The sequence below is a fragment of the Xiphias gladius genome, chromosome 18, assembly GCF_016859285.1.
Source record: "Xiphias gladius isolate SHS-SW01 ecotype Sanya breed wild chromosome 18, ASM1685928v1, whole genome shotgun sequence".
Taxonomy (NCBI): Eukaryota; Metazoa; Chordata; class Actinopteri; order Istiophoriformes; family Xiphiidae; genus Xiphias; species Xiphias gladius.
In genome coordinates, this window is record NC_053417.1 from 26615011 (window position 1) to 26641883 (window position 26873).

Here is a 26873-nt window from a genome sequence, read left to right on the forward strand (position 1 = left end):
GATCATTCCGTGTCTCTGTGGTTATTTTGTGTCACTTTATGGTTGTTTTTACGTCTATTTGTTGTCGTTTGAGTGACTTTCCAAAAAAGAAATGCTACCAGTCACTTCATACAGAGGTGATGATACTAATGAACCAACTGCTGAACCTGCCACTTTGTGATTCTGTGGTGTGTGTGTGTGTGTGTGTGTGTGTCCAGGGGAAGGGCCTGTCTTGGTCCGGCCTCTGCATTCACTCATCCACACAAGGATCCTTATTCTGCATGGTTTTGAAGAGAGAGGAAACACAGCCAGAGGACACCCGGGCGGGGATAGTGCAGCTGCAGCAGCATTTGGAGCTGGCTTCATGTGTCCATGCCAACCTGAGCACGGAGAGCCCGGAGGCCCGGCGGCCTACTTAGTTTGCGAGTTTCTCGCTTTTCCTCCAATGGCACTGAGCTGCACACAGCCACATGGAGGCGACAGAGATTTAACATGGTCGGGACAGCGCCATTCTACCTGTTACACCACTCAATCATTTCTCCTCATACACCAAGTAGCGACTAATTCATCTTTTATTTATTAATTGCTGTTTTTTTTTTTAAATGTACTAATATTTCCCACATCACTGGTCAAGTGCTACTTTAAGGCAGAGATTTTAGCATCAACATTAACTTACCACAACAGCATTTATGCTACGATTATTTACATGTTATATTGACACGTTGAACATGTCAGTATAATTGTTATATTTACAAATAAAACAACAAGTAACAATGTTTCTAATCACTTGTGGACCCCTTGGAGAAATTCTACTCTCCAGCTTTTTATCCTCATCCAAACCGTCGTTGTACTTCTGCCGGGAGTTGTAGTTTTTTTTCCCTCGTCACCGCAGCGTCACTGGTTGGGCGTGATACGGTTCTTAGACTACACTTCCCAGCGTCCCCGCGAGGGCGCCTCCTCCCTCCACTCCCTCCGCCTTTCCTCCCACTCCACTGGGCCGCGAGGAAGTCGCAAGATGGCTGATGTCGCTTGGAAGTAATGTTCCCCTCTGCAACATGAAGCCGTGAGTGTGGAAGAAAGCGAGGGAGGCACCATCGGGCTTTTATTTTTATTTTCTTTTAGTTACTTTTCTTTTATTTCGTCAAACATCCATCTCATTCCGCGTCGTGTCCGCCCCGGACTTGTCTTCGGGAGTTGACGCGTCAAATCACGCCGGGGACCCTGCCAGCAGCTAACGGCTAGCCACACCGTTAGCAAATATCAGTACAGCTAGTCAGCCAGCCAGGCAGGCAGGCAGGCACACAGCTTGTTAGTTTGTTTTTAACCCATACTCTGACACCGGCGAGCCACGAACCTGCGCTACACATGTGCTGGGATTTTGCCTGAGGTAGTGCAGAATAAATGTCCAAATATTTAATCTCTAACGATTTTACAAGCTGCTCGGTCTAACATCATGTCCGCGAACTGGCCATCCAGCCCGTGGGTTGCTAACTAATGCGCAGTATTGACTCTGTTTCATGTGCACAAACCAGCAGGATCACTATTTTGTAGGCTTTTCTCAGTTATATCCACCACCCAGCTGCATTTCCGTTGCTTGCTGCCAACCACATTTTGGAAGCTGGTTATGTTAAAGCCAAATTATGGGAGCAGGAAATATGTTGAACTTTTTCTGGTTGTAGGTAGCTACACTGGCCTCGCTGGCATCTCACCAAAAATCCACAGGGATGGACACTAAACTGAGCACCCACGACCAAAACTGAAAAAATTGGCATTGCGATATCTCGGATTAAGTAGCGTTGGCTGACAGGCGTTTGCAACAGTGCACCGTGGCTCTTTTCACTCGTCTGGGTAACAGATAAGTTGTTTGGAAGGGTTACCTAAACTACAGTTAGTCACTACATCGGAGACCAGTTAGCTTGCCTGAAGTGCACAGCTAGCTACAGTCTCGCCCCACATCACATTACAAACACGGCGTACAGAACGTATTCAGAGCCCGCTCCCGGCCAGACACACAGGCTCAACAACACCGTCATGGGAGTGCAGGGTTTTCAAGAGTATTTAGAGAAGCGGTGTCCAGGGGCCGCAGTCCCGGTGGACCTCCTGAAGCTTGCCCGTACCGCGGCCCGCCAGCCCCCTCACCACCACCATCCACACCACCACCCACATCACCCCGGGCCCATGCCTCCCCCGCCCCCGCCTGCCAGGATCCTAATCGACGCTGACTCCGGCCTGCAGCGCCTCTACGGCGGTTACCAGACGGACTGGGTGTGCGGGGGCGAGTGGAACGCCATGCTGGGCTACCTGGCTGCCCTGTCACAGGCCTGCCTGTACCAGGGTGGCCTGGAGCTGGTCGTGGTTTTCAACGGCACATTGGGGAAGGAGCGCTGGCCCGAGTGGGCGCGGCGAGCACAGGGCCAGCGACAGACGGCGCAGCTGATAGTCAACCACGTCGGCAGCAAGGCCACCCCGCCTCCCCGGGCATGGTTCCTGCCCCCGGCTTGCCTCAGCCACTGCGTACGCCTCGCCATGTTCCGCTTCCGAGTGCGGGTGAGCAATGTGATAATGGCTGTGTAAAGTTGTTTTATTGTGGTCATATGGCGTGCCGTTCATTTAACACTTGCCCTTTCTTGCAGCGCGCCCATTTAGTAGCTTACATCATCCAGCGCTGCTTTAACTCCTTCCAGTTAGTGAGCAAGTGCAGCTGCCAGCCCTAACCACTGAAATGAGTCAACCTGGGGTTTTGTTGTTTAGAGCTTTATACGGAGACAGACCCGATCTTCCGAACGATCTGTTTTGCAGTGGCCCTTTCTAGCCAGCAGAGCATAGATCTCTGTCTCTCGCTGACGCCTGTAGCTGGCCTGCCCTGCTCGCATGGATGTATTTGGGATGGTCTACTGGGAGAGGGAATGTATTCAGTGCGAACCCGTTTTTTTTAGATCCACGGAGCAGAGTGACCGCTGGCTAACCTGTCTCTGCATCCTTATTTAAGAGCAGTTACAAATAGTATTGTACAGCATGACCTAGTCTAACCTATATATTACATAACATGAACTCAATGAACCTTTCATACATTGAACAACTGCTGAGTGGATAGACTATTTATAGGTGCCCAGTGCCTGACAGGGGGACATTTGGATTGATGTATTTCATGCGTTCAGTTGGTTGATGAAAGTTTAAAGTTTTTTATCTTTAGCTTACTTTTTTTTGTGCATTTGACCTATTGACACAATAGCAATTGTTCTGCTCTGTGAAATACAGTAAGGTGGATGGGCTATATATTAAAAATAAGAGGGTTAAGTGAAATAGAGAAACGTGTTGTAATGTAACCATTTAAAGCAGACATCTCAGTATGGATGAATAAAAACAGTAACTTCATGGGAAGTCTTTGAAAAAAGGAAATGTGACTCAAACGTTTGGTTGACGTAGCTATGCTGCTGATTGCTCCTCAAGCTTCCTTCCCATCAACTGAACCTAACTGAGACTTTTTTTCTTTTGATTTACATTCCCATCAGCTTGCATGCTACTATTAAAAAAAAAAAAAAAAACCCACAGTGCCATCATGTATACTGAAGGGTTTCTTGTTAGAACAGAAAATACCACCCACATTGTAGTACAACACACTCTGATGCTCCTTTTGCCTGTACAGCATCGTTACTCACAGTTCCCATGTGTACTTGTTTTTTTATTTCTATTTCTGCAGCTTAAGGTATCTTGTCTCTGCATGAATTACACCTTTAAGAAATACATTGCTGCTCCTCTCTGTGCAGAGTGTGCCTGCTCATCTTTACGTGTAATGCACACCCGTTTAGACTATTTGGAATTTTTGCATATTTATATTATACTAGTGGTTAACATTTATTAGTTTCAGTCGTATTATTGGTGAGTGACACAACAGAAATACTAAGCAGATTGAACAAATCTGTCATTAAACAGCTCTCTCATAATAAGACTTGCCATCCCTATCCCATATTGCATTCATTTCAATAAAGAGATTTGATTACCAGCTCGTTAAATGGATTTTTAATCAAGTAACCTTATGTAATTATTTAGTTTTCACATTGATTAACACTGACGTTGATTAACAAGATTAACATAACAATTCTGGCATAATCGTGAAGCTCTCTTGCTCTCTCTCTCTGCAATAACTATGCACCTCACGCACCGTTTGGGTACTGCATCAGTGCTTTCTGAAGGGATCATGTTGCCCTAGGTGTCTTTGTCACCAGTAATTTTTTGGTTTAATTGGTGCAGCGCAAATGACCACAAAGGTATTTTTTCACGTGAACAGGGATTTATGAATTGTTTCTCTTGGGCTGTGTAGCTTAAGTTTATTGTTGGTATACAAAGTTTCAGGCACTACTGACGGTCTCTGATCTCTGCCTTCATCATAAATTGGGTATATTGCAGTGACTGCCCGCAAATGTTGGCAATTTTTTACTCTCTTAGGGATGATGTTCCCTGGTCTTTGTGAAGTAGAACACAGAAGCAACTACTGCCCGTTCACGACAAATGATTATTTTCATTATCGACTGATCTGCCAGTAGTTTTCTTGGTTAACTCATTACTCCTTTGGTCTACTGAACATCAAAAAATGGGGGAAAATGGTGAAAAATGTCTGTATCACATCACAAAGTCCAAGGTGGCATCTTCAGATTTCTTCTTTTATCAACCCAAAATATTCAAGTTGGGACTGGGTAAAGTTTGGCATGAAAAAAATGTTTGGCTCCAAAAATGGCAATTATCATAATAGTTGCAGATCAAATTTTCTGTTGATCAGCTACTCGATTAATTGACTAACGGTTGCTATGGTCCTTTTACTTGAAATATGACAACAAAAACACAAAATGCAAATCTAACACATGGCATTCCTCCTAGAAGGCTGTAAACTCTGATGCCTTCAAAGGGAGGTTTGTGCTTTTGTGACACAGCAGGGTGAGCTTGTCCATTCTGGATCCACAGGTTGTACAGACGTTGGAGGACCACCACCAGGAAGTGCTGTCTCTCTACAGAGACTATGGATTTGCTGGCCTCATCGCTCAGGATTCTGAGTTTGCCCTCTGCAACGTACCCGCCTACTTCTCCTCACACGCGCTCAAACTGAGTTGGAACGGCAAGAACCTGACAACACACCAGTATTTGCTGTCTGAGGCCGCCAGGCAACTCGGGCTTAAGACACAGCACCTGCCCTGCTTCGCTGCTCTGCTGGGTAAGGTGCAGCACATGCACATACCTCAGCTTACACAAATTCAAACACGTATCTCACATTTCTCTTTGTCGCTCTTTCACTGAAACGCATGCCCCTGCTTGTGACTTGTACTTCTGGGACCTCTCTTTGTCTGTCGTGCTCGGTCATTGACACAGCAAACACCTGAAAGCATTTCTGTCTTGCAGGAAATCATATTCTGCCTGATGAGGACCTGGCTGCCTTCCACTGGAGTCTGCTGGGACCAGAACACCCACTAGCTTCTCTCAAGGTACCGTGTGATTCTACGTCCAGAGTCCTCTACAAATCGCACAGCATATCAGCTTTAACAATAATGTAACACTGTACCAGTCACACAGTGTCGTGAGTCCTGACTTAACTCAAATGTTAACACAAGCAGGTGCTTATTTGGAACAGGTCTTTCTATCTAATTTTCTCTGTTTTATAAGTATATTATCATCTTTAGAGAGAAGCCTTCCTGTTTTTCTGATCTTCTTCCATTTGCTGTGCTAATTTGCCGTGGCTGGGTGCTGCTGTTTCACAATAAAAGCCTTTCAACGGTTTAGGAGCATACTGCTTTCCCATCAGTAGATTTTCATCTGCATAACATCCTATCAGCTTCCAACACTTGTCTGCACACATGAAACATATGTGAAATAACTTTACTCAAGTCTATTTTCTCATCTTAGACTATTTAACACGTGGGCTACACAACTTGACATGGTCACTGTATAGTTACTTTTTTTTTTTTTTTTCTGTGCTTGTGTTGTCATGGTAAAAGTGTGATCACAGACCTGGACGGGCTGTGATATATGAAGACAGTAGACTTGGACTTGAGAAAACGCCACACCACTCTTTGCCCTCGCCTCAACTTTGTCTCTTGTTTTCATAAATGCGGACACCTTGTTTTCTTGCTTACCCATGACAATGGGAATCCTGTAGTCGCTGGGCTGTTGTCTTACACAGTTTCTGGAACATGGCATACTGTATATCATTTAAGTTAAAAGCCAAATTAAATTGTCAGTGCTGATCCCAATACATATGAGTAGTTGAATTTTTGAGCTTTGATCCATCCCATTTAAAGCACACATTACATTTACTCATTTGGCAGACGCTTTTATCCAAATCGACTTACAAGTGAGGGTGTTAGGGTTTAGTGTCTTGCTCAAGGACACTTGCATGCGAGCAAGGGGAGCCGGGGATCGAACCGCTTATTGGCAGTCCGATCCACCCCATAAGCATTATCGGTAATGACATGGAAACTTGAGAGGGAATTTTGCCTTTGCTCTCCTACCTTATAATAACATAGGGATTTAAAGGGTTTAACTCTATGAACCAGACACAAGCAGAATCAAATGAAACTTAAAAAGACAACCTGAAGTGAAGGCGTCTCCTGAATGTTATCTCCATGATTTTTCAAATGTGGCTCCAAGATTATGTCTCTCTGAATCAGACTCACTATTGAGACCCAAATGCTACCCTAAAGGACATGTTTTTGAAATGAATATCGTGTTTAAAGGTCTGATATAGTGCTGAAATTAGAAGTAAAAATTATAGCACAGATGCCTTTTGTAATTGTAGCATAATTTGTATTAATGGAACACCACCAAAATCCGTAAAAGGTCATCAACCAGCAATATGAATGGCCCAGTATATTGGCTTGGCCCTAATGCTTTTTCAAAACTACAGTCTTTCCTTTGTAATTGTGGTCTAATAAATCAGCCATCTAGTGAAACTGCAGTAAACTAATTACCTTTGAAGTTTTTCTGATGTTTAAGATTTTTTTGAGAGTTGAGTTGATTTAAAAAAAGTGAGTTAATGAAAATAACGGTTGTAAAATAAACTTATAAAATATTCAGACATATATCTCTATGTGGCCCTTTCATAGCGTTACCCCACACGCAAAAACCGATATGTGCGTCAAAACCTTTGTGCTGCTGCTTTGCTGTTGCAGGTGCGAGCTCATCAGTTGGTGCTGCCGCCTTGTGAGGTGGTGATCAAGGCCGTCTCAGAGTACGTCTCCTCCATCAAAGACCTGGGAAACCTCGACGCCATTGCCAGAGATGTCTTCAAACAGTCACAGGTAGGTCATGGAGGGACATTTCGTGCATTATTAGGGATTAGTTTTTATCATTATATCTATGAGGTTGGAATTAGATTTGATTTAAAAATACATTTACATATTCCACCTGAAAATGTATAAGGAAAATATGACACAGTATAATAAGCCTACTTTCAACTAATGTTTGACCTTGCATTCCAGACTGTTGCTGATGATTAAATAGGTCACGCCTGTTGACACACAACTTGAGTCAGCATCTGTACTTCCTCATGCATCAGTGCTAAACCATAGACTTATACCACACCTTATATAAATGCATGTGCTTAACGGGATTAACTAGTTTCACTTCATCAGTAGTGGGTACTGCAGTGTCAGCAGCTCTGATTGCACTGAAAAGATGCATTGTTTTATCTCCATGCAAAAGTGTACATTTGGCCCGAAGTTGTGTTAAGCACCTTTTATGATTGAGCCAATAGGACTGGAATTAAGAAGCGTTTTTATTGAATCTGCACCCCATCAAATCCCTTATGAAATCTACTTATATATGTCTTGTCACTGCTCTGTGACATTCGTCCTGAATGGTCAGATGGGACCACTAGTAGTTCTCTAGGGGGTCTGTTCTCCATCCAAGGGGGACAAACAATGCTGTTAATGATACACATTAATTATCAGAGAAATTGAAAATAAATCTGTATCTAGAAAACCATTTACCGTATCTTGGCTGAGTGTACGGGCACTGGTGTGCAATGCATGTTTACTAAGTAACGGCCAACAATTTAATTTTGTAGTATCGCTAACTCGATAAATAAAGGTTGACACAGTTGATAAAATGTAAAAATGAGAAGCCTGTTAACAGTGTTGAGTGAGACCTTGAGTTCCCGGGGGACTGTTTGGGCGCAGGGAGGTTGTGGTGATGGATCACTTTATGTTTTGAGGGGCTCGTTGTCGTGATGTTTACTGTGATTTTATGTATGGTATGTAAATACATGTAAAGTAACAGACTTTCAAGGACTCCCTTTGTTGTTACCGCAAGTACTGTATTGCTGCTTTTTTTTGTTGTTAAGTGAAGCACCTGCGCTTTGAAACATTTGAGGTACACTGCTATGTGCAGGGCCCAGTAGACAACTGATTCTCTGACTTACAGAGGCATGTTCTTATATTCCATCATAGCTGTAGACAGAGATGTTATACACTGACCTTAAAGGATAAGTCTGGTAATATTCTGTATTTTCTTTTTTATTGCCAATCCAAAGACTGATGGATTTTATTTCTCTGCTATAGAGCTCCAAAGTTTTCCAAAAACTATTAAAAACACATCAGTGAGCCTCACTGTTACATACTCCATCCCGCTGCTAGAAATACTCACTGGAGCGCCAACTGCATAGTTATCCATGGCAGAAAATAGTCCCCAATAAATGCACTATTTCCTCCTGTCTGAGAAAAGTTTACCAAAAACTGCAGTGGCCAAATGGAGGCAACAAATGGACACCAGTGGCAACCACGAGTTTCTTCCATGTCCTTGCTTTGGTCTGAAGGAATAATAACTCCGCAGCAGAGTCTAGAATCTCAGCATGTTATGTAGTCATCATAATGCCTTGCTTCTCTCGCAGTCTCGTATGGAGGACAAGGTGGAGCGATTCAAGAAAGCTGTGGAGTATTTCTCAGCTGCCTCCAAACCACGCTCGCCCAACATGGGGCCCTCCTCTTTCATCTGTGAGTATTAAGCTGCTTAGGAAACAAGTTTAGAAAACCAGAATCAATTGTCCTCAACGTTATTTAATCCTTTTTGGCTTACTTAAACTGAATATATCCTTATGAAAAAATGGTAATTTGCTTATTTATTTATTTATTTGCCCAGTACCTGGGTTCGGACCCACTCCATTTGGGGGACCACCTGGCCACATGGGACCGATGCAGCCTGGAAAGAATCAGGTAGGTCCCTTCGTTTGGCAATCCTTCATCCTCTTTGATGTGTGTGTGTAATTGTTGTCTGCTCTACGTGAATCTACGTGTAGATTAGACCAGACCTACACGCACTTTGAAATCCCTTTGTGGCATGTGCTCATTCAGGGGAAAAACTGGCTGAGGGAAGAGGGTGCAGTCCTTTCCATCCCAAATCCTCCCATCAGCCTTGATTAGATGCTTCTTGTTTGATGTGAAATAAAACAGGAGAGTATTAATTCCTGTCCCTGAGACATCTTCTCCCCCCTCCCTCCTCTCGCTCTCCTCTCCTCTCCTCCTCCTACATTCTGTTCTTTTCTTCCTTTTTTTTCCAACCCCTTTCCTTTCTTATCCCTCCCCTCTCCTGTCCAACCACAGTTCCCTCCTCCCCAGGTTCCAGGGTTAAAGCCACCCTATCAAAATGCTCCATATGGACCTGGCTCCACCCCTCTGTTCCAGAACCCGCCACCGCCGTCCCAAGACTGCAACGATTCACTGACGGGCAAGATGGGCTTCTCTGACTGGTCAGCTCCATATGATTCCACTCAGGGGGGAAGTCGATTACCCAATCATCACACCAGCAGTCAGTCTGGTCCCTCTCCATCGCCTTCCTCGTCATCAGATGGAGACGAACCCAACGACAGCAACGCAAAGTAAGACACACAGTTCTGGTTTATGCAAACCGATAGCTCCCTCATTACACCTAAGCGAACACAGGACTTTGTCATTGGAAGTGGAGCATAGCACTTTATATAACACATGTTTTGACTACTCACAGGAAGAGCTTAGGTTTCACGGTATGTTGGCAGCTTACACTTCACAACAGTAATGGCCATAAGGAAATTGGAGAAGTTTCTTGCTGAAAGGCTGGTAATAATGACTTCTAAAATCCACTGAAGCTGCTGTGGCAGTTGGCTGTTTATTCAACTTATTTTCTGCGTGTGTGTGTGTGTGTGTGTGTGTGTGTGTGTACGTACACACATACATACATATATATATATACATATATATCTTTAAAGTCAAGTCTAACTCTGGGAAACTGAGACTTTTGTGCTGATTTTTGAGGAGAGCTACAGTATGTTGTTGTGGCCTTCTCTGTTACTGAACACAACAGAAAGTTTGGTGGATTATTAGGGAGAAGCCCCTTTCAGACATGGACTTCTTTTCACAAATGTTGTGGCAGTTTTACATGTCGGTTTCATGTCTGATCAGGTGCCTGAGTCACTTTAACATAAAGCCATCCAGTAACAATTCTTCACAATGCACAGAAATTAAATGTGCATCTTGTTTTAGAGCTGCAACAAAGCAAATCTGTTGGCAGCAATTTTTATAATCCATTAATCATTTTGATTATTTATTTATTTTTTATTTTTTTAAGAAAAATTTCCCAAATTCTCTGGCTGTAGTTTCTCATATGTAAATATTTGCTTGTTTCCTTAGTCATCTACAATTGTGAACTGAGTATCTGTGGGCTTTGGACTGGTGGTTGGGCAAAACAAGACACTTTGGACTCTTTTGAAACTGAGATGGACATTTTTCACCATTTTCTGACATTTTATAGACCAAACGATTTATCCATAAATTGAGAAAAATAGGCAGAATAATTGATAATGAAAATAGTTGTTGCATTCTTAGTTGTTTTCCCTATTAAGAGTAAAATGGTATATTTATCTTATAAATCATCGCTCATGCAATAAGAAAATAAAATCCGTTTAGGAAATTTTACATTGTTGGGCAGATTGTTCTCATGTCAGAGCAGTCTGTGAAAATGATTTTTTTCCTTGCGGTTTGGAGACATAAAAGGTTAAAAGAAATCATATTGTTGATTTTTTACTCATGCCAACTGCATAGATAAAATTAAGAATTTCCAGCAAAGCGCAGCATGTGAGTAAATGGGAATTAAAGTAGAATTAACCTTAACGTCTTGTCCACTTTTGCACTGTCAGACATAATAAAATAGATGAATTTTAAAGAATGAAATTTAGGGGGGGGATTTTTTGAGGTATCACTCGTGAGAAGCCGGCTGAGTGTCCCTAACTCTCGCAAACAAGTTGTCAAATATCTTGCGAGCTTTGTGCCTGTTTCTGTAATGGTCCTGGGATGTCTGAATGAAGCTGTAAGCAACATTTACGTAGGGGACACTTGTGTCAGGGTGACAAGAAAACCCATCATTTTAACAGATAGATGAAGCCCACAGAAAGTCACTGTACCTTTATCATTTCTGAAAAGAGTGAGAACAAGTTCTGCTTTTCCCATTTAAGGCACCAGTATCAAATCCTGCTTGACCTGGTACCAGCGGAGGCAGAGATGTATAAAGCCAATTTGATATCAGATGAGCCTTTCCCACAATGCAGTGCGCCCACATCATCTCTATATCACAGACACTTGTTCACTGACTGGCTTTTTGTCAACAAGCTTACGGTGTAAAGTAGCCCAGCTAGTAGAAGATGAACTTATCTCCAAAAGGCATAAAGGTAAAGGTGAAACAGTCTTTTTATCATTTTAAGCAAGATTAGTGCGTTATTTTCATTTTGTAGTAGTTTAGAGTTAAAAAAAGAAAAGAAAATGAACAACATACAAAAGTTTGGGCACCCCAAGAAATTTGAGCTCTCATAATCTTTACCAAGGTCTCAGACCTTAATTATCTTGTTAACAGTCATAGTAAGGAAAGGCCAAGTGATGCAATTTTTAAAGCTTCATAAATACTCTGACTCCCCAAACCTTGTCCCAACAATCAGCAGCCACGGGCTCCTCTAAGCAGCGGCCTAGCATACTGATGCCCAAAAAATAAATGATGCCCAAAAAGCAGGAGAGGGATAAAAGAAGATAGCAAATTTTGCTAGAAAGGCAAATCAAAACCCCTGTTTGACTGCAAAAGACCTTCAGGAAGATTCAGCAGACTCTGGAGTGGTTGTGCACTTTTCTACTGTGCAGCGACACCTGCAAAAATACGACCTTCATGGAAGACTCATCAGAAGAAAACCTTTCCTGTGTCCTCACCACAAAATTCAGGATCAGAAGTTTTCAAAGGAAAATCTAAACAAGCCTGGTGCATTTTGGAAACGAGTCCTGTGGACTGCTGAAGTTAAAATAGAACTTTTTGGCTGCGAGAGCAAAGGTTTGTTTGGAGAAAAAAGGGTGCTGAATTTCAGGAAAAGAACACCTCTCCAACTGTTAAACACGGCAGTTGATTGATCATGGTTTGGGCTTGTGTTGAGGCCAGTGGCACTGAGAATGTTTCACTGGTAGAGGAAGAATTGATTCAATTAAATACCAGAAAATTCTGGGACCAAACATCACAGCGTCTGTGTTTAAAAAAAAAAAAAGCTCAAGATGAAAAGAGGATGACTTCTACAAAAGGATAATGATCTAAACACAACTCAAAATCCGCTATGGACTCCGTCAAGGTGTACAAGCTGAAAGTTTTGCCATGGCCCTCAAAGTCCTCCTACCTAAACATCAGGAGAATTTGTGGATAGACCTCAAAAGAGCAGTGCATGCAGGACTGCTCAAGAATCTCACAGAACTAGAAGCCTTTTGAAGGAAGAATGGGTGAGAATCCCACAAACAAGAACTGAAAGACTCTTAGCTGCTACAAAAAGTGTTTACAAGCTGAGAGACCTGCCAAAGGGGGTGTTACTAAGTACTGACCCTGAAGGGTGCCCGAACCTTTTCAGATCCTTTTCCTTTATTGTTATTTTGAAACTGTAAAAGGTGGAAATAAAAAAGTAATCTTGCATAAAATATTAAAGAAATGTGTCATCTTTAACTCTGTGCCTTTTGGAAATCAGGTCATCTTCTACTCACTTAACCATTGCAACTACTTTTTCCCACTAAAATGCTAATGATGGTGTTTACCTCAGTCTCTGCGCAAGTGTCGTCCTTCCCTTCCGATCGTTGGTATTTTAAATAATGCCAAACGGGCACATGTCCCTTTTTTAGATAAAATGGCACATGGCTTCAGTAAGAGTTTTGCCTTCATCTAGGAGAAGTTAAGGGTTATTCAGAAGTCGCATTAGCCTGCCTGTGTTAATGCTCCTCTCGGTAACTTTACTGTCGGCACACGTCACCTTTATAAATTGTTAACGTGTGGTACTTTTGGCTTATTTTCTGGTACTGCTGCACATTTATATCACTGTCAGAAGTCAGACAGTGATGTTTACAGTAGTCCAACATTTCTTTAAGTGGGGAAAGAACTTGAAACAGGTTTGTGACTGACTGGGGAGCGTAGCGAGCGGGTAGGGAAGGGTCGGATTGTGCACACCGACACACAGGAGTGCTGAGAGAGAGATATTTTTACAGCCATACCTTTTTATTTATTTATTCCCCCCCCCCGAATTTCATGCTGCACCCAGATCTCTGAGTCCTATCTTGTCCTTTTCTGATATGTATTGGTTAATCTTTACAGCCCTATTAAACAAACAGACATATGATGAATGCCCGGCCAGGAGGACTCAGCTCTCCCATAAACCCTTTCTTTCAGCCATTTGACGGACAAACCCTCACGGTGGGAGGATTCCGCTGGAAGGGGGGGCTCGGCCTCTGGAGATGGTTCCCAAGGCAACGGGAGCGGGTCAAACATTCCGTCACTGCTGTCTATGGCGACGCGGAGTCACATGGACATAACCACACCCCCTTTGCCTCAGGTGAGAGACATAAAACAACGGCCCAGTGGTAGGTCGTTTTTGGAAAGGTGCATTTCATCACAGTGTTTTTCGTTTGTCATTTTAGGTCAGTGCTGAGGTTCTTCGTGTAGCCGAACACAGACACAGAAGAGGACTGATGTACCCACAGATTTACCACATATTGACCAAGGTACACAAGTTTCCCCACTTAGATAACATCCAGGTTTTATTCGTCTTTGCAAACATGTATTCTGTCTTTGCAAGGCCCCTAAGACATCTTGTCTCGTTAAAGAAGGGTTATAAAATTTGGTGACCGAGAGAATAGATCAACCTCGTCAGAGCTCTCCTTCCTCCTGTTAATCTCTCTTCTCATTCCCTTTGTCCTTACCTCTCCCTCCACCAACCTCTCCCTTCAGGGAGAGATGAAGATGCCAGTGTGTATAGAGGATGAGTGTAACTCCGAGCTGCCTCCTGCCTCTCTGCTGTTCCGTGCAGCCAGACAGTATGCCTACGGCGTCCTCTTCAGTCTGGCTGAAACACACCGCCGCCTGGAGAGGCTCGCCCTCCGAAAGAGGGCTCCCCTGGAAGGTAGGCGGTGGGACTGAGTTGAATAGATGGATGAGGTCAATATGGGAGACAGATTGATCTTTGTTGACTGTACATATCCTGACATTTATTCTTAGATTTGTGTCTGCGAATCTCACTAAAACTGAAACTTTTCCACGAATCTATGTTTTTCTTTTGAATAGATAATTTCTGTGATGAATGAATTTCCTTAATGAGGTCGGTTGAGAACGCCTTTAAACCAACTTGTGGCTGGTCCATTAGCTCTACTAGCTCTGAAGTATTGCCATCTGGGTAGCTAGTTAACCGGTGTAGGTTTCTTGTTTTTGTTTTTTTTTTTTTTAATATTTAGATTATCATGTGTTTTAGCTGGCTAATGAGCTATTGCAGCCTTACTGTGTGCTTAAACCAATCCAAGTTTCAGTGAAACTCAAACCCCTTGAATATGGGGATGTAGAATATACATTAACTGTTGATGTAACCTGACATCGGCTCATTTAACAAGGTTACGTGGAGCCTATGGTGTTTCCCAATTTGTTGTCAGTTTTTGTGGTCACGCTACCCTGCCGTCACTGATATCCATACCTAGTCCCAGTTGGTTTGGACGGCATGTGTCGGTAAATACAAAACAGAACAGTACTCGAATGTCAGAAAATGGCGAAAAATGTCCATCACAGTTTTGTCAAGTCCAAGACGACGTCTTCAGATATTTTGTTTTGTCCGACCAACAGTCCAAAACAAAGTTGTTGTTTTTTTTTCAGTTTATCATGATATGAAATTGAAATGCAACAGATCCTCACGTTGGAGAGGCTGGAATCTGACCATTTTGTTGAAAAATTTTGAAGTGATCATCAAAATAGTTGCCGATTTTAATTCTGTGTTGTTCAGCTAATTAATTGACTAATTGTTTTAGCTCTACTGGTAATGTTTTCTGTCAATGTGAGCAGAAACGGTAGCTAGTAGAGCTGCAACGATTAGTCGGTTAGTCAATCGACAAAAAATCCATCAGTGACTAATACCAAAATATTCTCGGGCGTCAGCTTCTCAAATGTGAGGGTGTGCTGCTTTTCTTTGTCATATGTGACAGTACGTTAAATGTTTGTAGCTGTTGGACTGGTGGTTGGACAGAAGAGGCAAACTGAAGACACCGCCACAGGAAAATGAAAATAAATGTTAGTTTGTGGCCTTAGTAGCTCACATGTTTTGTGAGCTACTAAGCTTTTAAGCTTGTTTCAGCTTTTAAGCAAAACACAGTGAGCACTGAAAGCTAGTGGGATGTCAGTCTACCTGGGGTTTGGGTTTGGGTTTGTTTTGTTTTTTCCCAGTAAAGTTTTTTTTTTTTTTCCTCCCCCATTGTTGATTGTTGTGTTGTTTTTCTGTTTTTCACTGGGCCAACTAACACATCTGCTTATACTTGAGGAAGGACCTTTACCAACAGCTTGCATCAGTATATGAATGTGGCAGAGATTGGAGCGCATAGATGCTCAGTGCTTTTTCCTGTTTATTATACGGCATCTTACAGGCCCAGCACCTCCCCTCTGTGGTTTGGGCTTAATTTTTTTTTTTTATTGTTTAGGTGTATGTTAATTTCTTGCCTTGTTTGCCCTTTTTTTCTCTGTTTTCTTCACTAACGGGAAGTAGATTCTTAGCGCTCATATATCTGCTGACTTGTCAGTCAGCTGGTTAAGGAAGAGCGTCACTGTTTGCATTTGCAGCTTTGATGTTGCCGTGTAGGGAGAGGACATTTTGACTCGCCAAACACAGGTGTAGATAATGTCATTAATGGTGACTGCATTCCACTCAGGTCTACCAGACGCAGGGCTGGGATCAAATAAAGTCAAGTCAGTTGTGTTTATATATCCCCAAATCATAACAGAAGTTATCTCAAGGCACTTTCCATTTAGAGCAGGTCTAGACCACACTCTTTATAATACCTACAGAGACCCGACAGTTCTCCCATTCCCCAAATGCAGGTTCCACATAGAGCTGTATGATGATAATTAGAAGACAATAATAGGGCTAGTAATATGCATAACAACAATAATAATAAGACTAATAATAATTAATGAGACTACTAAGCCGGCTAGTATGCTGGGGTCTGATTTACCAACCCTCATAAATGCAAATGAACCAGCATTCTTGTATTTAGTTACACTTCTGCTTTTCCTGAGATGAAACGTCAGATTGCCTTCCATGGGAAAGACTTTGTCTGAGAGTTACCTCAACCGTGGGAGCTAAACCCCTATTTATATTGCAGAGCATTGAGAGAATTTCTCATACCTGGACGGTCACAAAGGTCTTTGAGCCCCCTACCTGAGCTCCTACCGTAGGAGTGTGCTAGCTACATGTTGAATGCAACACTGACATACCAACCTGCTCTAAAGCCTGGCACTGAAACGTCTGTAGCATTGTCTCTAACATATTTATCGTACCAGTGTTGCACATCAGTTCTCTTAAAACCAAACCATGTACATTTCTATACCAACGCACCTCTCTTGCCTTACAGTTCCTCCAGTGATCGTCAAAGAGTGGAGCAGTGGCAAGGCCAAGTCTGCCCTGACTCCAGAGCTGGTTCCAGCCCTGTGTTTCCGGGAGTGGACCTGCCCCAACCTGCGGCGGCTCTGGTTGGGTCGAGCCAGCGAGGACCGCTCCAGGAGAACCAGGGCCTTCCTGGCCTGCCTTCGCTCTGACTGCCCAGCCCTCCTCAACCCAGCACAGGTTCCACAGCATCTGCTGCTCATGTGCTGCGTGCTCAGGTATGACAGTGCCGCACACCTCTGCTGGTTTTAGTATTCTTTGCCTCTGATGCCTCGTTAAAATGTGCATGCATGTTGCCCTTAATACACTGTGAGTGGATGAGCCTTTGTGCTCAGTTCTTTTCACTGTGATAGTAAATTGAACATCTCTGGGTTTTAGACACGTTGACACGATCTTCGGCCGTGGAAAACAGGGATTGGCATTTTTCTTTATTTCCTGGCATTTTATAAATAAAACGATTAATTAATTAATTGAGGATACAATCAGCAATAATTATTGCATGCGCAGGAAAATTGCTGTAACTACCCCTTAAGGCTGCACAGTTTCTCTGTAAACTGCACAGTGAAATACTCGCAGTGTAGTATTACATCAGCTATCTGGCCTCCATGTTGGTGTCGGGTACATTTATATGGCAGGAAGTAGCTCTCCCATTTTCTAACTGTAGTGGGTAAGTCGTTCATTAAGTTTAATATAATGCTCAGTAAACCTCTTTGTTCCAGTACCCATGTGATACCAATGTGCTATGACTAAAGTTTGATGTTGATAAGTGAAGGTTTAAAGCTGGCGGATGTAGATTCTCTCGGTCCAAACTTGGAATTAGGTCTGAAATGTTTAATCAATTAGTCGATCTGTAGAAAATTAGTGGATGAGTATTTTGATAGTCAGTTAATGGTTTCGTGTGTAGTTTTTTAAGTGGTTTGCCTCATAATATCCCACAAAACAGGGTTAGGCTTTGATGTATGTGCTCCACCTTAACTTGGGCAATTCATGGTTCTCCAGCAGCTTATGAGTCAGAAAAACATTCACGTCAGCCTCCCAGTTGTAAATTGCCGCAAAGCCAACATCGATGCCAGTCACATCGAAATTAAAGCCAATATTAACAAAAAATACAATGACTGAGCTAAGTTAAAAGGAGCAATACGTTGCTTGTTTGTATCTGGTTTCACTTGCTAACACAATAAAAAAGGTGCTCAAATAAAAAACACAGGGCAAGTAATTAATTTAGGCTTTTTTCAGATTGTGTGACTACAAGGCTGGAAACGGGAATAACCATCTGGGAATAATGTGTGAACACTCCTGAGTCAGAGTAACGAGAGGTTTTCCTGTTCTCCCCATCTTGCCAGTGTGTGAATAGAGCATTAGAGCGGGACCAGTTGATGTCAAAATGTCACTAGGACTTTGCCACAGCAGACATTTAGAACCCAGGTGTTACTAATGACATCAGTGATAGCTCTCTCTTATTCAAGTGTACCAGTAAGTAGCGTCAGCGAGCCCGCGCGAACTATACCAGGACCCTGAAACTGCAGCAGCAACATGGAGCTCACCACTCATTCATCTTATTATGTGCACCCGGGCTCTTCCTGCTGTGAGTTGTCAGAAATGTCCTTTGTGGAAAGGTCTTATGATACTGTTGATACAACGGAACCAAAACTTCAGTCCTCTCGCCGTACATTGTGTATCGTTCCTCTGCAACAGAAATTTCTACTCAGAACGTTTCTGCTTCCTTGTCGGGTTTTAGGGGACAGCCCTAGTCTGCTGTCACACACACATCTTCTTATCACTATATGTGAGAGTCTTGTAATGTTTTACTGCATTTACAGTGTTAATCTTGTGACTATCTTTTAATTAGTTTAGATTTCAAATTGAAGCAGTTCAAATTCTTAAATCATTTGTTTGGATCTGGTTCTTAATCAACTGTTGAAAACTAGTGGGATAGCTAGCTGCTCTAATCTCAGTTTTGTTTTTCCTTCGCTCTCAGGTATATGATGCAGTGGCCTGGAGGAAGGATCCTCCAGAGACATGAGCTAGATGCCTTCCTGGCCCAAGCTGTGTCCAGCCAGCTCTATGAACCCGACCAGCTACAGGAGCTCAAGGTGAGACGCAGCTCCTCTCATCATCACTGATGAGGGGTTTTTCCACAGAATACAGATGTTTTTTTTTTTCACATTATTCTCATTTTATTTCTAGTTTCCTTTCCCTTTTTTTGTTTATTTTTTTGTGCTCTCGATTAAGTCCCACTGTGCAGTGCATTTTTTGAGTTGCACAAAATCAAGGTGTGGGTGTAGAAGACATTCTCACGGTACTCTGACACCAAATCTGTTTGGTTCGGTTCAGGGCTGCAACTAACGATTATTTTCACTATCAGTCGATATCATCATAAATTAACCCGGCCTTTATTTTACTATTATTATTATTTTTTGCTTTTTCAATAAACTGTTTTAGTCTACGAAACATCAAAAAATTGTGAACAAAACGCCCCTAACAACTTTGTCTCGTCCAAAGGGACATCTTAAGATGTTTTGTTTCGTTCAACTAACAGTCCAACGCCCACAGGTTATCATTTTACTGAGATATATGACAAAGAAAACGAACAGATCCACTCATTTGAGAAGCTGGAAGCAGAGAATATGTGGAATTTTCTCTCAGGTTTTGATTGAAAAATGACTGAAACAATTAATCGATGGTTGTTTTTCTGTCGATCAAATAATCGTTTCAGCTCTGGTTCAGTTAAAAGAAGCCCTGGTACTGTTCTTCTGTTGTGAGAGTTGTGAATCAAACTCTGGTGCAGAGTCACCGTCCGGACCTAGACCTTGTGAAACCAAACCAAACAGAGAATTTTATGATGGCAGATGTGGGGTTTTTTAAGATAAATGACAATTAAATCTCTCTCTGTCGTGAACTGTCAAAGAAGCGATCTTGTAATTAGGGATGTATATTTTAATACAATTCATTTGTTAACCATGGTGACATGTGGGCATGTGAAAACTGCAATGTGCTGTAATGCATGTAATCATTGAATCGGTCCTTCACTCAGGTCATTAATGCATCCTTGTATGTACAATGATTCAACCCAAAGCAAGACTGAAACTAGCAGAAAGTGGCCTCTGGAAGTGTAAACAAGTCAGTTTCCACTGTGGAATATTTGACTATTTGTTGAATTCAGACACACTCACACTGTGAGGCTGTTTGCCTGTCCTCTTCTCACTACGCTGTCAGTCTGCTCCGACACAGACACACACACAGACACACACACAGACACACACAGAGCAAACAGGGTTTCCCACGCATCCTGGAAAACCTGGAAACGTTTAGACCAGTTTTTCAGTCTTGGAGAACACATGGAAAATGAGAGAAATGGTACAATGTCCTGGAAAATAATTTGGACATTCTCGTCTTTTCCTTTTGCTGAGAGCAAACTGTCAAATCTTAGAATGGCTTGGGTGAGAGTATGTACGGGGCTGCTCAGGTCATGTGTTGAAATGCTCTCAACGGCCCACTAAGCTGTGGGCTTTTGAACTCGCCGAGAATCACATCAGGTTGGTGAAGACGGCGTGCGTTCCCTGAGAAAAAAAAATTCAGTTAAAGTCATTCATCATTAGTAACTGTTGGCTGGTAACAACATTTTACTTTTAAACATGTTTGTAATTTAACCCTCTGCAGGATTATTGTTTTCACAGCTAACGTTAGTCACCAGAACGACGACGTATCAATAATGGGAAGTTGGCTAGCAAGCTAACATTACGTGCTTGGTTAGGATGATATGGCTTCTTGCTTGTTTGGCCTGCAGATGTGTCAGGTTTGTGATTGGAACTGTGCGTGCGTGCGTTGTTACTGAGAGCTGGAGCTTAATGAACGGGAGCCATGTGCGTACAGGTCTGTGGGTTTGTGTGTGCGAGTATGAGCATCTTTTCCTAATTTTAATGAAGCTGTGGTGTTTATAATATTTGTGGCTTAACCTCTGAATTCTTAATGCATGAAAATGAACAGAATTCCCAGTTTACTGCAGCATGTGGTGTTAGTCTGCTGTTGCAGGCTAACTGCATCTCACCACTTAGTATAAGAGATAAACCTCAATCTAGCTTTGTCTGCACTATTTATATTTTTAGGGCTCAGGCTACTATATTATTTCAGTAACAGGACGGTCAGTATGGTTCAAAAGAAAAAGGGATTCGGCTCCTCTGGTTTTTCTGAGTAACCTAAGTACTTGAGTGCATGTAAACGCAGTGATGGATCAGGGTTCTAACACCGAAACGCAATGCTTCTGCACGCGATTTCTCCTCTCTTATTTTTCCTTTCTTGTTTTTTGTGCTCCTGATTGAGTCTCTTTGTGTAGTGCATGTTTGAATATGCTGGATATGCTAACCTAACTACATTCCCTCACCAGTAATTTAAGTGATTTTGATGGCGAATTCCGTCTTTGAGACAAGGCGTGATGTGCGTGCCCACGTACGTACCATGTATTCAAGAGCTCATGAGTCACAACTCTGCTGCGCAGTCACTTCTTCTACTCATCTTTGTGTGCACTGCCCACAGTTTAACAAACATTGCTGTCATTTTTCATTTGTGTGTTGGCTATCAGGTGGAGAAGGTGGACGCCCGTGGCGTGCAGCTGGCTGCTCTCTTTATGGCCGGCGTTGACACAGCGCTCTTCATCAATGATGTGTGCGGCCAACCATTGCCTTGGGAACACTGTTGTCCCTGGGGCTTCTTTGACGGAAAACTGTTCCAGAGCAAACTGGCCCGGGCCGCCCGCGACCGGGCCGCCCTGCTGGACATGTGCGAGGGGCAGGTACGTACACGCTTGTGTTTGCGTGCGAGTAATCCTTTCGGCGCATCTCTCTGACGGAGAGAAATGAACTAAGCGTGTGATGGATGTTTGTCTTTCAACATGTTTAAGGTGGCTAGGTAGATAGATATGTAGAGGACTTTATTAATCCCAAAATGCTTCATTAATCACAGAAACGGTGAGGTAGGCAAAAAAACGAAATGCACTTAAAGGCTAAATTATATGCAGTAACTAAATAGGCTAAATGAAATATAAAAATAAATAGAATAGACACTAAAGATAGAACCGTAACTAGACTTTACAATGAAAGTATTACACTGTTAAACACTGTACATTAGTGCAAGTCAGCTGTACTTTGAAGTGCAGGATTGTCCGTGGATGTTAAACAGAACTTTTAATACCAGACTACTGCTGACACTTTAGTCAGCAGCATTTTAGTGTCTTGGTTTGAGGGCACTTAGACAATAATTGCTGGTAAAAGTAGAGGAGAAGTGCGATCTCATCAGAGTCCTCGCTCAGACATTCCCAGGCTGTGTGGTGTGTTCATGTCAGTAACTGCACCCAAAAGGCTCGGTCACAGCCGTCCTTCTGCTCTGCAGGAAGAGCTGGTGTCCAAGGTCGAGAAGATGCGTCAGGCGATCCTCGAGGGCATCAACCTGTCCCGCCCTCCTCCTCCTCCCCCTCCTCTTCCACCTCCTGCCTTCCTGCCCCCTGCCATGGTGCCCCCTTTCTACCCCATGCCTCCTCTCTACCCGCCCCGCCCCATGGGCGGCATGCCCCCTCATCATCACCCGCATCATCCGCATCATCCCGCCCAGCACAGACCCAGAGCCTTCCCAGGTACAGAGATGCTTTCTTTTTACATGTTGTCTCTATGTAGACTTTAGCTGTGTCCCAATTTCAATACTACATAATCATTGAAAGCAGCTCTTGTGTATGTATTGTGTTCTCACTAGAAAAATAAGAGAATAAAGTATCCTAAAAAGCTTCATACTAAAAACTGATATTTGGGTGTGTTGTTGACTAGTGTAGACTATTCGCCCACGTTTCCACAGAGGAAGTGGAGGAGTTGGAAAGCTGTTTAATTGGCTGTGTCTTTGTAAAGTTGCAGTTTGATTGGTTTATACCCGTAGCACCTTTCAACAAAGAGGCAATTCAAAGTGCTTTACATAAGCATGAAAGGCATTAAGACAAAATATAAAAGAAACACAAAGCAATATAAAAATACACATGTAAATAAGATTTAAAAATATGAAAGGAAGATAAAAATAAGCTAAAATAGATTTAAACTAAACATCAAAATTAAAGCACAGCTGCAGTGCAGCGCAAGATATGAATAAATAGTCCCAAATCTAATTTAATAAAAGACAGGGGAAAACAGAAATGCTTTAAGCCTTGATTTTAAACAAACTTGAGTTGGAACAGACTTCAAATTTTCTGGGAGTCTATTCAAGACATGTGGTGCATAAAAACTGAACCAAAACTGAACCACAGGGTTCAGTTTTCATGCACCACTCTATACAGTGAACTGTAGACACCGTATACAGTTAGTATGTAGTGTAGAATTGAGACACAGCTGTAGTTTATCAATTTAGACTGTAGGAATAAATTGGAACAGTCTGTCTCAGCTGTCAATAATTTTCCTCTTTCTTAAGGTATTCAGTCCATCCCCCCTCAGGGAGGGAAACTGGAGATAGCTGGCATGGTGGTTGGCCAGTGGGCTGGGAACAAACCAGTCCGCGGGAGAGGGGGGTTCAACATGCAGGTGGTGTCAGTGGGAGCAGGGAAAGGGTGAGTAATGTGGTGGTCTTTTAGTCTCCAAAACAACATTTTTGCCACAGAAAATGTCAGAGAGATTGGAGATACTGCAGGGCTTGTGTTTGGTCCACGAGTATTCTCTGTGTAGTTGCACGAGTAGCATCGGGCACAAGCATATTGCTATGGAACCACCAGCTTTCCAAGGTTGAAAAACATTGCATATGCAGGGCTTTTGCACTGAAATTGTTATTTTACCAGAACAGGAATCAACCAAAGCAATAACTCTCTACATTTTGGACACAACAGCGATAACTTTTGAATGGGCGTTTACAAAGTAGAGATGGCTTGCAGCGGGAATTTTGTCTTAAAAGCTGATGTGACTGAGCCCCAAGGCAGACTACTGATATTGGTTGTGTCCTACATTTAAAGGGGAACTCATATTTAACATCAAAGTCTGTTTACAGGTCTTGGGGAGAAATACTGGATATGTGGAAAAAAAAGTTGTATAAAGCCTTTTGTGGCTCCGGCGAGCGCTGTGGGAGCTCTGATGCATTCAGCATGAGTTGGGTGTGAAGACCGCAAGTTTGAAAATTTAAAAAAAAAAAAAAAAGTCTGGATCTGTGTGAAGTTAGAAAAAAGTGGCCTTACCAGACCTCTGTCGCCCGCCCCTCATCGCTGCTACTATGAAAACACACCCGGACCTCTGACTGAACTGTTGTTGGCCACGTTGCATTGTGGCAAATGTAGACGCCAAGTTTTGATAAAAAGGACAATATCTATGTTTCTGCTGCATTGTTTGTTTGTTTATTTTAAACTGTCCATCGTGAGTCCTACAGTGTTACAGAGGTATAATGCGAAATTGCTCTGTGTCTCTGTTTCTCCATCACAGGAGGGGTAAAGAGATTCCAGCAAAAGCAAGAGGAGGCAAAAAGGCAGCTGCCAGCAGAACACAGGTACGACCCATCAAGCAGCAGCCTGAGCTTTTGCACAAATCTCTGTCGTTCTTTTGTTTTGTAGTATGACATGAATGTTTAAAAAACCAGAGACCATCACAGCTGTAAATTCACTCTTTGTCTGCCACATTCCTACTCTCTTTCTCATGCCTCCTGCTGTTCTGTTAAAACATTTTATTTTTGTTTTGTTTTTTTTGACTATCCTCCCCAAGACATCATCATCCCCCCCAGCCAGCAGTCCCCCAAAGCCCTCAGAGGAGGTGGGCTCCACGCCAGAGGTTGCGACTCAGCAGCTGAACGGCAGCTCAGCAGCCTCCGCCATCGGCCAGTCCTTGGAGCTGGCCCCCCTGGCCCAGCCAATCCCGTGTGCCTTAGCCAGCAGAGACAACCAATCAGAGGGGGTGGAAGTGGAGGCCCCCTGTTGCCTTGACGACTGCCCGTCAGACGGAGCGCTACAGAAGGAGGAGTGATGGCATCTTTCCCGGGATGCACTGCTCTGAGAGAGTTATCTGTGTTCGACTGCCTTTCCCTGTTTTTGTAGCCCTGCCTGCTAGCTGTGCACATTATCACATGGAGCAGGAGGTGAAGCGAGGCGCCTCCTCATCCTCCCCGCTGCTCCATGTGATAGGCTAAAGCAGTTAGCTGTTACTCCCTTTTTAGTTTTCTCATGTGATTTTACATTGTTTTATGAAGAGAGGTTTTCTCCATGAGTCTGTAAGCGCCCCACCCCTCAAAAATCCTAAATGCCTCCCTCCCGCACTCAGAGTAAAATAAGCTTGAAGCCCCGCCCCCATTACGACCCGACATTTTAAACGAGCCCCCTCTTAAGTATGGGTATCTGTACAGTTTAAGTTTCTTACTTTGTGTTTTTTAATGGTCCCGTTGTTTGAATCTCTGCACACAGATGTTAAGCTTGTGGTTACGGTGACAGATTGGATGTGGTATCCATGGTTACAGCATCTGGGCCTGGTCGCCATGGTCGGTAGTTGTGTGTTTATGCGGTTTGTTGCCATAGCCATCTCGTGTGAGGTTCGTCCTACATGAGCTCAGAGAGACGTTGGGAGTGTTGTACCATTCTTCTGTGCAGTGACCCTCGTGCCCCCGTACTCAGCTCTCGCACTGCTAAACACACAGTGTTAGCGTACTTGCTAGCAACGAACCCCCTTTATAGATTGATTGACTATCTATCACTGGAGCACTTCTGCACCACCATGGTATTAGCGTGCTATTTTACTTTGACCTATGTAGCATAGCCTAGTGCTTAGCCGTGCTAAGAGACCCCATGAATTTATGCACCTTAAGCCCTAAAGTATGCAAGATTTTACCCCGCTCCTCCAAAAGAAAAAAAAGTGCATTATTATATTATCTTCCCATCCCCATTGTCCCTTTCTCCCAAAGCTTTGATTGTATTATCCCAACAGAAGCACTTAATGTTGTATTTAACTATAATGAAATTGAACAAGCCCCTGTACAGTTGAATTGACAGTCTGTGAGGGGTGTCCCCTGCGCCTAAGTAAATCATTATGACATGTAGAACTACATTTAAAGGTAGAGATCTATTTGAGAGACGTCAGAATGTGAACAGAGTGGTTTCAGGCAAAGAAGCACTTTGTTTTAAAAAAAAAAAATGTTAAACCACACTGGACAGTCCTCTACCAGGTGATTAAAAAAAAAAAAAAGGAAAAACTCTGAGGCACCTTCTGGAGTTAAGGCCAAAAAGAAAAGATAAATGCTACCCAGCGAAAGATGGGGATGAATGGTGAGGGTCTGGGCGACTGCTGCCAGGCAGAGTTCCCTTCAGACTGGCCTCACGCATTCAATCAAGAACTTTGCAATGAAGCTGAAAGGACTCCTGGCGGATTCCTGGGAATCATTTCAGATTTCTAAAAAGTTATTTCCAAAGTGTATTTTAATAAGGCTGGCCGACTGAGAGCAGCCGCTGATATAAATAGGGGTGTGGCAGCAAAGCCTCAAAGATCCCTCCGCCCACGGGCGGTGATTGAGCAACTGTTGTCATGACAATAGCCCAACACCAAGAGCTGTTGCCCCGCAGAGCTCTGGTGTGTCACTTTAGACCAGCAGGAAGCACTTCCCTGCCCTGAAGCGTCTCAGCTCGCAGCAGAGGCTTCATGGGTCGGATCACACGTCACATGACAGGGGAGAGGGAGTCCTCATGGCGGACCCGAGTGCGCCGCTCACAATACGAGACTTATAAGATACTGAATTGTTTTATTAGAGCACTTATGTTTGTAGAGAATGAGATGTGTCCCCCACAGTAGGTTTCATCTGACAATGGAAATACAATAATGTACTTCTGACCTATTACTGGTAGCACAACTGCAAATGTAAAAGCAGCAGACCGACAAATATTGCCTGAGAGATGCTGGCCATGAACATTGTAATCTCTAAACATACCAAGAGGTTGAGATGAGCTCATAAAAAAAAAAAAAAAAAAAAAAAAAAA

The 26873-nt window shown here is 43.0% G+C and overlaps 1 protein-coding gene across 2 annotated transcripts; it reads left to right on the forward strand.

The window, feature by feature from the left end:
- The first annotated feature begins 961 nt into the window (after positions 1-961).
- On the forward strand, positions 962-26873 carry fam120c (family with sequence similarity 120C). 2 transcript variants are annotated; one of them, XM_040152565.1, is made up of 17 exons: positions 962-2526; positions 4939-5185; positions 5371-5453; positions 7137-7265; positions 8855-8957; positions 9103-9176; positions 9564-9838; positions 13669-13831; positions 13917-14000; positions 14227-14398; positions 16881-17130; positions 18891-19005; positions 21492-21701; positions 22298-22538; positions 23354-23489; positions 24346-24409; positions 24622-26873. In XM_040152565.1, exons 1-17 carry the CDS (start codon positions 2011-2013, stop codon positions 24877-24879), a joined length of 3120 nt encoding a protein of 1039 aa, XP_040008499.1. In that variant the 5' UTR covers positions 962-2010; the 3' UTR covers positions 24880-26873. The 2 variants fall into 2 exon arrangements, with proteins under 2 accessions (XP_040008499.1, XP_040008500.1); XM_040152566.1 differs by having other exon boundaries at positions 9645-9838.